Source organism: Camellia sinensis, chromosome 7 (genome assembly GCF_055761805.1).
Source record: "Camellia sinensis isolate YWXY chromosome 7, ASM5576180v1, whole genome shotgun sequence".
NCBI classification, from domain to species: Eukaryota; Viridiplantae; Streptophyta; class Magnoliopsida; order Ericales; family Theaceae; genus Camellia; species Camellia sinensis.
This window is the reverse complement of record NC_138967.1, coordinates 12952108-12963934: the sequence shown is the minus strand read 5'-3', so window position 1 is coordinate 12963934 and position 11827 is coordinate 12952108. Positions and strand designations below refer to the sequence as shown.

General features: G+C 37.5%; 1 protein-coding gene across 2 annotated transcripts; it reads right to left on the bottom strand.

Moving 5' to 3' along the window:
* Positions 1-5: 5 nt before the first annotated feature.
* LOC114259359 (mediator of RNA polymerase II transcription subunit 33A-like) lies at positions 6-11436 on the bottom strand. Of its 2 annotated transcripts, none has more exons than XM_028199364.2 (12): positions 10940-11436; positions 8993-9103; positions 7955-8302; positions 6822-7138; positions 6620-6711; positions 6143-6500; positions 5096-5306; positions 3899-4013; positions 3622-3783; positions 2660-3323; positions 2302-2508; positions 6-1368 (listed from the first exon to the last, which is right to left on the bottom strand). In XM_028199364.2, the coding sequence occupies exons 1-12, from the start codon at positions 11215-11217 to the stop codon at positions 251-253; spliced, it is 3981 nt and encodes a 1326-aa protein (XP_028055165.2). In that variant the 5' UTR covers positions 11218-11436; the 3' UTR covers positions 6-250. The 2 variants fall into 2 exon arrangements, with proteins under 2 accessions (XP_028055165.2, XP_082733582.1); XM_082877456.1 differs by lacking the exon at positions 10940-11436 and adding an exon at positions 9999-10240.
* Between the last annotated feature and the right edge of the window lie 391 nt (positions 11437-11827).

Below are 11827 nucleotides of genomic sequence, written 5' to 3'. Positions count from 1 at the left end.
ATATATGAATTAGCGAATTGGATATTGTTATAAATTTTAGCTTCATATGCACCCAGAGGTTTGATCTAATCCGAGTCTGCACTGGAATAACGCCACCGGTCTGCACTGAGGAGCCCATTTGTACAGAGCTTTTGATTCCCTAAAGTGAGAAATTTTCCTATATGAAATCTAATGTACAACTACATCCTAAATTACAATCACCAACCTACAAAAAATTTTGGCAAGAAAAACAAAGAAAAATGAATATGAACTATATTTCACTTTCGATGATCAGTTCAGCAGCTGCAGACATTGTACCAACGCCACCAACCCCGAGCAAAGAGAGTGCGAGCTCCTCCTCATTCCATTGCCTAAGCCCTTTGCTCAGTCTCTTTAACACATCCACATCAACTTCCAACACCCAATTAGGTGTGCAAGCAACCATCAGGCTCAGAAACCCGGACACATAAGCACGCCAAGTGGCCCAATTACAACCAAGTGAGATCTTCCCATCAAGGGCACTTGCTAGAAATTCCATGTGTGGTCCAAGAATCTTTGGACGCCGTTTTGATGCCAACGAGGATGAGTCCACCCCCCAAGCAAAAGCTCCACAAAGCATAGCAAAGTATGCTAGTGCATACCCCCTAAGCATCGCTACCACCCCGCCTGAGCCTTCTTCGTGCTCAGACCTGTGAACAGAGATGAACCAAGATGGAAGCGTTTCTTTAATCAATGACTGAACTAGCGCCAAGCCACCGGATAACCATACCAAAGAAGCCCCGAGTGAAGCGGTGAGTTTCACCCGAGTCATTGCTGTAGCAAGAGAAACTTGTTCATGTCTCATTCCGTTCTTGGATTTCATGAGCTTCTCCAATCTCTCCTTTGGAAGCCCGCTAAATGCTATGTCTCTCACATATTGCATCAAGAGAGAAATAATATCTTCCCTTAAGAACATCATATCTCTGATGGATCGGTAAACACGGAGGTATAAGATCCCCGGGGCAACGGGCGAAATCCCACCATAGAAATGGGAACCGAATCCATGGCCAAGAAGTGCCCCAACACCTCCATCACTTGAGATAGGGTTCACATTCAGTCCAAGGGTTGCAGTGAAGCAGCTTTTGAGAAGTTGAACCACTGCATCATTGTTGTGGAGGAATACAGTACGTGAGGCAGAAAAAACAAGGAAGTCACTCCACTTTTTTGCCTTTTGGGTCCATAAGGAAGCCACGATTGGCATGCACGGCCATGGGCAACCAGCTGCAAGGGACTCCAAGGCCGGGCCTGCCAGATCGAGAAAACGTTGCGAGGCTTTGTCGAGTTTATAAGTTATAGTGAGGCTCACGAAGGCAGCCAAGGGCAGTGGAAGTGTTGCCGGAGAGCTTCCCCCTGCAAGAAAGACAAGATTCTAATATCATTAGATTGAAGAAGACGAGGAGATTGGATCTAAACATAAGAAGAATGATCGTATAAATAACCTATATTACATGGATTCTTCAAAATAAATCAAATACCCATGTAATACCTATGTCAGATGCCTGACACTTGGACAAGAGTGTGGGGGTATGTGTTCGTTACTTTCCATCAGACATTTCTCATATATTTGTAATTCACATTATCATTATATATATATATATATATATATTATTGTACAATCGCTATGTAACGAGTAAATTGACTTTTTGACACAGTATATTACATATAACACAATTTTCTTTCATACAACAGATTAAAAATATAAAAAAAAATGACCCCTTTTTTGATGAGTTTGCATACTCTTTTGAAGTTTGATGGATCTGACCTCTAGACGTGCACCTGTACCCGACACCCATACTGAGTCCATGTAACATAGTAAATAACTCATTTAGTCTTCAACCCCCTCAATCACTCCGCGCGCCCCCAATTAGTGCAATGGGATGTGTCTATTTATCTGTCTCCACTTGAAATGGGAGCAAGTTTGAAAAAGGATATTATAGTGTCTAGGTTGGGCCAGGAAGGTCTCTTAATGACTTCTTTTTTTCTTCTCAATTGAGTTATTTCAGACTTGCCATGACTAGTTTTGAAAAATGGAACAGCTTTACCAATTATAACGATCATGATCATGTACCTTTAATCTTCTTGACTCCCTATTTCATACAATTTTCAATGCCACATGTACAACAGAACATGAGGACAGTTTTTCTTTTCTTTTCTTTCCATTTTTTTTTTTTTTGGTTTTTGTTTTTGTTTTTGTTAACAGTTATTAATGTGGTATGCAAATCCTTAGAAAAAATATAACCAAAAAAAAAAAAAATTCATGGAAAGGAGAGAAGGAGAAAAAACCTTCAACAAGGCTGGGGACATCAACCCCAGTGGCGGCTACGATTTTCTTAATCTGCTCCTCAACATTAGACAGATTTGCAGCGGGGCTCGGCCAATCTGTTCCGTTCATAAAAACAGGCTTCCAAATACCCCGGGTTACTTCAGCAGAGAAGTAGCTCACAATAGTTGCCAAAGATGCCGGAAGAAAATCAGCCAAATCTTTTAGCCCTGAAAAAAAATAATAATAATAATTTAGAAAGCAATTTATCGCACCCGAATTCCGTCTGTATTTTTTAGATCTTCCTTATATTCAACAGTTATTTTGTAACAAGAAATCTATAAATTACCAACAAGAATCACATACACAAATGAGCCTAACCTGTACATAGTTCACGAGGAGAGAGTCTTCCGTGGGCACAGGCCGTTAGCGCAGCATCGACCACGAAAGGAACAGCTTCAAGGACATCCCAAGCTGGTAAGTTATGTCTTAGCGAGTTATCTTCATTTCCAGGTCCAGATGAACTACTACTTCCAGACATTACAGAACTCAAAGACTGGCTTGCTCTACTTATCTTTATGAACATCATGTTAAGAAGCGCATCGACAATTTGATGGACAGGGGTCCCATGAACAAGACCTGAGAGGGTTGAAGCTATACATGCTTGATGTTGCCGATACCATACTTTTAGTTTCGGAAATGAGTCCACAAATATGGGATTTGGAGACGATGAACTTGCAATGGCTGAAAGTCTCCTTTTATTTCGATCACTGTGGATGTTTCCGGTACACACTAGATGGGAGTTTCGTAGAAATAGGAGGTATTCGGGAGTTAGTTGGGAACCAACTGGTGGTACATCACCCACTCCATGTTCAAGAGGCGGATGATTAAACCGCCATAACTTTAGAAGAAGTGCAAATGCGTTTGAAAACACGGCATGGGCAGAGATCTCTTCTCCTGTTGGGAGAGTCCATGAGACGACATTGGGCACACATGACCCGAATACCTCACAGATTGGCATCAACGAACCTGCAAGTTGCGGAATCTGGCAAACAAGGTACAAAAGTGGAAAATATCAGTTCATATTTGAATTGAAGATCCTGGTAGCATCCCAATCTCTCAACTCATCATATTTGAAGTGAATCTTATGATTCACAATTTGATATGATTCACAATTCACTATTTTAGCGAAATGATTCAAAATTCGATTCGTGATTAGACAACAATGTTACTCTAACTAGAAGGGCAAATGTCTCTTCTTTTCTTTCATGAGAATTGTTGGTTTGAGCTATTCAAGAAACTATTCAGACCAAGGAAGCTATTAGAGTGGAAGTTGAACATACCAAGCCATGTAGGGAGAAAATCTGAACACAGTCAACAGGTGCTATTCCGACAAGGAGGACATTCAGCATTGGACCATAACCTATCAAATGGCTGTCACTCCCAGAATAATCAGCAGGAATTGGCGGAGAGATTAATCTTGTGATATAATAAGCAGCGTGTTCCTGCAAACATCATGACCTAAACATGATTACAACAGTAAAGATGGAAAGGAAGAAAAAGGAAATGACTATTGTTTTGTGCAACCCCATGTAAATGTAGTAACTTTGACTGCATTACCTGTATATTCCAACCCTGAATTAGAGAGGCTCCACAGAGAACAGTAGCAGCAGCAATCTTCTCATCATCTGATCCTTTGACTGCAATCTCAAAGACTTTCTCGAGCTCTGCTAAGCTTCCATCAAATCCATGAGCTTAAATTCAGTTGCTTTACCCTTTGGCTAAATCAATAAAAAAGAGCATCTGATATACCTGGCTTCAGGAAAGAAAAAGGTGTAAACTGAAGACCAGGTCACGGTAAAGGAATATGGAAGGGGATCTGAATGTTTTACGTGATTCACATAGCATCACCCTCAGATTTTTGTACATTGGGGTGACCAACAATGAATAGAATGACACTAATGTGAATATCTGAAGGACATATCCCCCAAAATTTACCGTTACAGATCAAATTGTATTAATTGATCTTGGCAACTGGAATGTCCAAACTCCATTTTCACTAAAGGGTTACATGATAAGAAGCATCGACACTCCAAGATGGGTGGCATGTTTGTGTCCGACACGCCACGCGACATGTCAATTTTTTAATAATTATATATATATTTTTTGTAGGACTCGTTGGGAGCACTTCACAAACACGTGTCTTGTGTTTGGACACGCCTCAGGACACTTTTTGTAGCCTTTTTTTTTTATATATAATTTTAGAAAGCTGATTTAAGTAAAATATGAAAATAATGAGGGAACAAATAGAAAAAATAAAAATACACCCACATATACATCGATGCATCCCATATATATGAATCCTAAATTTAATTTCATATACATAGTAAATAAATATATAATAAAAAAAAATTCCGTATCCCGCTGTGTCCGTGTCCTAATATTTTGAGAATTGTTGTGTCCCATGTCCGTACATGTGTCCGTGTCCATACTTCTTAGGTTACATGTAGTTGACAAAAATAGATGCATCATTCCATTAGATAAGGCATACCAAAATGCTCTCTTATTAAAAATTTCCATTGTCAACGCATCCTATCCACCCAATCCCCATCATAGAATAATTTTGAAACCTAATTATACAAAAAATATGTCTAGTGAAGCATTGTATAGCAACCGTAGGTCTCAAAATCAGACAGAGACATGGAAACTTCATGGGAATGACTTGTTCGAATTAGAAGCTCTGTTTAATAAATTCCACCAAACAATCGGGTCAATTAAAAATACATGAATATTTGGGAGGGATAATTGCGAGTATACCTTGAAGCAGGAGTTGAAACTAAAGCTTTTATCATGATTGGAGTAAGCGGGGCCCCCTTCATGAATGATGACCAACCTGGCACCTGAACTGGCAATGTATGAGGTATTTGGTTGATGCGTCCATTCACATAGCCAGGCCAGAAATATGCTGATGTGTCCAGTAGATTTCTGGCAATACAAGCCTCTACAACCAAATGGTGCATGTTTCCAGCTGCAAACAAGAATATAACTTTCATTAGATTGGACAGTGTCGTGGAGAAAATCACAAATGTAACTAATGTAGGACAAGTGCATGGTACACGTACAAGTAGTGAATCCAAAACTAATGCAAGGTAGCAGTGAAGAGGGCTATAGTTTTAGGCTTAAAATTATTCTATGATGGTGAAAATATGGTAATAATATGTAGGCTTTTAGGGTGGTGTAATCAAAGATTAGGACTATAGCAGTTTGGGAGTGAAAGGAAATGATTTTGGGGCATGTTCAAGGGCTGTTCTGATTGTTGTGAAACCCTTTGCTGGTTTTGTATTTTTACAAGCTCGTGTTGAAGGATTGAACGGAAAGGGTTTAGGATTATATATTAAGGTTTGGTTTACTCATTCCGATCATGGTATTCAAAAACTTTTTTTGGGTACATAATGTTTTGGATGAAGGTATTGCATTCAGAATTAAAAGAGATTGTAAGTGAGTTGTAGCGTGGGCATGCAAAGTTTGAAATGAGTGAGTTGGGTGTTAAAGATTTGGAGGATGGGTATTCAAACTATGTGATCTTAGGTGTTCAAATTATGAGAAGTGGACTGATTAACATATACATTACCTATACCTCCTTCTCCTCTATATATATATATATATATTAAAAATAAAAGTAAAAACAAAGTTAGAGTACTAGTGCCATCGCCTCCGCTCAGCCACAAGTTAGAATGACCTTCAAAAGACCCTTGAAAAATGCAGAGTGAGCCTCATTGCCATGCATCTAGACCGCACGATATCAACCAACTGAAATTTTTGCCAAAATTTCTGATGGTATTTGAGAAAAAAGATGCTACTTACAACAGTTCATTGGCATGTCTTTCATGCTGCAGTCAAAGTACGCACTACCAACACTGATGCCTGAAATAAACATCACTGCTTTTGCAGCAGCCTGATTGGCTGCAGAAATAACTGATTGAGGTGGAGTCAGCAAGCCTTGATAATCACCCAGACTCTGTAAGCTGGATACCAAATCCCTACGACGCTTTCCAGGAACCCACTTTTCTTTACAGCGAGTACTGTCACCACATTCCATTTCATCAATTGGTGCACTTTCCTCTTCCTCAATTAGATCAGCAACCACAAGTGTTGTTATAGTCAACAACATGCACAAGCGAGTATCAAGGCGAGGCATAGGGCCCTCAATTGGATCCCTCTCCTAAAAGGTTATAAAACATAACATAAAACAATAGTTTCTATAGACAGAAGAGAAGCATAGAAAAGAAAATGAGAGCCACGGAACGAGAAAATTTGTGTTCAATGGAGACAAATACCAACCCTTTGAACAAGACGTAAAGCCGCCATCCAAAGACCTAAAAAGGTTTCATGCCAAGTAGTGCCATTAATTGCTTGAAGAGCCTTTATCAAACCTATAAAATCAAAACCATGAACTTTCATTCTACCAGGCATGGTTTAAAAGAATAATACCATTTTTCTTGAATTACTAAAACTTTGAAGACCAGGAAAAAATAAGCTTTACCAGTAATTATTTCAATGGAACTAGTTGCATTAACTTGTGAACCATCCATTGCATCTTCTAGCACCAGATCAAGAGGAAGCCAAAGGGCAGAACGACTAGCTCCGTGACAAAGGCCAGCGGAATTAGACAGACACCCTGAAGCCATAACCTCATGGAACTCTTGTAGTGAACTTGTTTTGCATTGCCGAGACAGAACTTTGCGAGTATCTGATGTCAGCTGCAGAAGAACCTCTGGAGTTACCTCTGAATTTCCCAATGCTGATGAATTCGCTGCAAGCAACTGTATTCGCTGGACAAAACCTTCCCAATGAGTGGGCCTGTTGAAGTGGCAACCAAGGAGTAAAATCATCGTCACTCAATGTGAAAGACAAGGAGACAGGTTCAGATATTGAACAAAATGGAATGGAATGGAATGGCAAGGCTGGATTCATGAAGCGATTCCCAAATAGAAGGCAATACTTTGATGACCCTAAAAGTGACATCAGTTTTACATGTCAATTTTATGACCAAAATTCTTATTCAAAAATTGGTTTATATACATATGTGAGATATGTATACATTTTCCTCTCTAGTCATAAAAGTAGCGTGAGTATATATTTTCTCTCACATCATAGGACAGGAGAAGATGTATATACATATCTCTCACGTATTGTAAATAAATCAACTCTTGAAGGAGCATTTTGGTCATAAGATTGGCATGTACAACTCCACATGCAACTTTTTTTGTCCTCTTTTCATAATAGAATGTTAACAGAAGGTTGAGATTGAAACAAATCAAAAGATTAAGGGGACAAATTTTAGTTGAGGGGGGTAAAGTGATAATGGTCCATAGTTAAGGGAGGTAAAGTGTAATTTGCCCTATAATTTATCTAGGGAAGAGATGGATCTTTCAATTAAAAATGAATGGTTTTATCAATACATGAATGTACAATGGACAAGGAATTGGGCTCAAGCTTTCCTAAGCATATCATAAATTGTTCCATTCTAAAGCCCTGAAGAAAACAGAAAGCTCTGCTTCTAAAGTGGATCAATAAATATGAGATAAACCAATGTTATGCAGTTTGCTTCACTTAGACACAGTAATAAGTAGAATTCATGAAGCATGAAAAGCAACAAAGGAATGAAGTTCTGACATGTTTTGGCGTGCCAAGTAAAGAATCCTGGAAGTTACTTTATTTTGTAGAAATTGCCCAATCAACTCTATTGCCATCACAGTATTTAGATTCAGCAACCTGTCTTGATGTTCAGTCCTCTTCTCATCATAATTATCATCACTGTCTACTTCCATATCTTGAGGTTTATTTAGCCATTGAGACTTTTGTTCTGGGGTCCGCTCCAGCAACCCTTCATCATCTAAGGAGGCATCAAGCAACTGCCAGACAATTGAAAAGATAAATTCAACGAGAACAATGCCCGGTTCACTCGCTTGCAGACCAAATATTTGGGAGAGATGAAGAATGTTGTCTATCAAATTTATGATCCTGCATGAAGAAAACAAGTTAGAAAAAACAAATTTAAAGCACGACGCTAAGTGGTAAGATGGTTTATTATATTCCCGTTAATGAAAAGGGGAAAAAAAACAATAAAATTTCGTTTATTATATTCTCAAGACATACGTATATATCCCCTTAGACTCAAGCAAGTAAAATGGAAAATCATTAGTGATACTGATGAAGCGGAAACGTGTAATAGAGAAAGTAGGGTATCGATCTGAGGGTCCGTTTATCAAAAGAATCAATGCCGGAAGCAAGGTTAGCATATCGAGAATAAAGGCTCAATAATGGTTGATTCAAAATGAATGCCCAAGGTTGGAAGAAGAGTACAAGGAACAAGCCTACAACAAAGTAATGCAAGTTCCACTATCTGAATAAAACCGAAATAAGGGGATAGCTTGAAAATCATGCAAATATATTCATTTACAACTATAGTCAAGCGTAAATGTATTTTCTTGCTTTGATTTCCTATCAATCATTTCAATAAGTGGCGCAAGAAACAACATAAAATGAGCTATCCGAAATAGTGCAACCTAACAACTAGAAGTAAATACATAGTAAAGCAGAAGGCAAAAGATCATAAGCTTAAGCATATTAACATTTAACAATAAGTAGTGAACAGGCCGAGATTAGGTTCTCCTCTTATATGATGTATCAAACAAAAAAACAAGAACTCACTTGTGAAAATTTGGCCCATCTATCTGAGATTTAAGTGTCAAAGCATGTCTCTTAAGGAGTTCCATATAAAGCCTGTATGCTGTTGGCATGGAACGCCGGTTTGGAATAACCCTGTAGAAAAAGGATTGTTACAATGAATGTCACATAATAGTGTGGCAGAGAAAGAGCAGTGAAACTACTACAATACAACACTTCTCCTCGAACAAATTCTGCCAAAAAGTTGACATACTAGCGTGTTAAAATGCAACACTAAAAGGAGAAAATTACACTCTTGCAAAGCAAAGAAATGTCAAACATTTGAAATGTGTTGTAATACCTCATAAGTTATGGCATTACTAAGTATTAAAAGAACCAAATAAATCCGACCATAGGACACCAAGAGATCCCACATATCCAGAATAAAAGAAAAGGTCGTGCCAAAAAAGTTCAAATATCAATGTATTTTTGACATATCCCAAATCATTTTCACTTATTTTAATAAAACTTTTTATACATTTCAATACACTTTTACACATCTAACCAACTTATTGACAGCCCAAAGGGGTGTCATTAGCATTTTCCTAGAAGATGCAAGAAGAGATCTAATCACGTAAACCTTGAACAAGTACATAATTAACCACCAATTCAGTCTCAATCACAGCTAATGCATCACCTAAATTCCAAATTAAACACTGCTTCAAAACACAGATCATGTTGTGCTCATCGATATGGAAAAAAGTAAAACGTAACTTCAAAAGAATTCACAATAAATTACTAGGAAGGTAGTATATAAGCAAATATACCAGTGAAGAGTAGATGAGAAATTGACAACACACCAAACCACCAACCAACAACATTGCACCACAACAAAGTAAAAGACATATCATCACTCATGATGAACCAAAAGAATAAAACAAAAACAGTTCAACCACAAACAGGAAAACACTTTGTACCATCTCTGGAAAAGAAAACAACAATTAGAACATGACAATATCAAGGAAACACATGTATCTTCTCAAACACACACCTCCACCACCCTTTCTTCCATCAAAGAAGTAGAGCTCTTTGCCTGGTCGATCGGCTCATGTCCGAGATTAGTCGATAAAGAGGTGCTGGCCAGACACATGGTTATCAAAAAAAAAAAATAGAGCTCTTCTTCACTGAGACCAAGAATCAAACAGTTGGATTCCAAACAAGGGCAGCCCTCTACCAATCCAATCACAATCACAATCACAATCGTCCAATTGTATAGCGGGACCCACCTTAAATCATGGTGGGTGATTGTTTAAAGAAACACACACTTTACACCCAATCACTCATCCACTCTAAACTAAAACCCAAAATCCACCCATCAAATTAGGACGGTCAACGAGTCAAGCCAAGTAAGTCATTCAAGTTTGATTTGAAAATTAAACTAGTTTTACAATATATTCAATTTCAAGCAAGTTTACTGTCAGTTTGGTATATCAGGTGAGGAAGAAAATGATTACTTATGAGAATATATATATATATATATATATATATATTTGTGTTTCTCACTATTAAAAAAACAAGCAAGAGAAGGATACTATTTGATAATTCCTATTCTCTCTTTATATTTTAATGGGCAACCTTGGCTCACCAAGCCTCACCATCAACAACCACTTTTTGTGTGAGAAATAAAATAAGTAAAATAAAAAAATTATTTTTCTCATAATTTTTCCCTCAATTTATAAACAAAAGATGAGAAAATCTCTTCATTTCTCACCAAACCACCACATCAAAACAGACTATACTAAAGCTTAATTTGAAATCACTATAAGATGTATTTAAACTTTTACATTACAAACCGATTTTAAACGAGTTTACAAACACGAATCGAACCTGAATACCTTGTCTACTTCAAGTCAACAAACAAAACCCAAAAAATGCAAAAACAGAGGAAGCAGAAACAGAGAGAGAGAGAGAGAGAGAGAGAGAGAGAGAGACCTGTAAGAAAGGAGAGCGAGGACGAGAAAAGGTGGGACGATCTGGAAAGCCAAGGCCTTTTCTAGAAACTTCCATGCGATGGGTACGTTGTTGGCCCAACAAATGTGAGAGACAAGAAGGTTAGCGAGGTGAGGGGAGGGCAGAGAAACACCTGCAGAGTTGAGATTGGAAGAGAGCTGAATTACCCACAACAGAGGATCACTACCCTTTTCTTGGGCGACCTTTGTTTGGTTCAGGACACTGTCCCAGAGACTACTCTGTACAGTTAACACAGCCATTAATGGATCATTTGCACAGAAAGAGAGAATTTAATGGGGGGAGAAGAGAGAGAAAGGGTGTTAATGGAGAGAGAGAGAGAGAGAGAGAGAGTAGCCAACAACCAACTACTGGCTTATACTTTTTTCAGAGAACTAGTTGTTGTTGCCAATTTGATGTGAAACTTGCAGGTCAAAGTGAGTGGGTGAGGTGGGAGGAAACACAGAACAAAAAAGAAACAAACAATGTTAAAGCTCATAATTTAAAATTTATTTATAATGATAAGAAAAGTTTTAGATGATTAAGAAATGAGGGTTGGTTTGGAAAATAACTTTTTTTTAATGGTTATTTGGTTAAAATATAAGGGAAGTTAGATTTGGTTTGGTTTTAAAAAAAACAAGAAATTTGGTCAAAATCTTTTTATAATAAAATTTTAACATATCAAAGATAAGTATAAAAAAAATTAAAAAAAATGCAACACATATTATTATTATTAAAATATTAAATTTTAAAATAATATAATTTTTAATATATATGTCGATTGTTAATAAAATTAGTATTTTTAAAATTCTGTCATCAAGATTTATCAAATAAGATACATGTTGATTATGAAATTCCAAAAAAAAAAATTAT

What these genes read in the sequence shown, in the direction of transcription:
- LOC114259359 (XM_028199364.2), bottom strand. Translation starts at nt 11,217, where the DNA reads ATGGCTGTGTTAACTGTACAGAGTAGTCTCTGGGACAGTGTCCTGAAC. An exon ending in TACTTGGCACGCCAAAACAT is followed by an intron (nt 7,139 to 7,954) that starts GTCAGAACTTCA and finishes CCACTTCAACAG; the next exon opens with GCCCACTCATTGGGAAGGTT. An exon ending in TCCTCGTGAACTATGTACAG is followed by an intron (nt 2,509 to 2,659) that starts GTTAGGCTCATT and finishes ATTTTTTTTCAG; the next exon opens with GGCTAAAAGATTTGGCTGAT.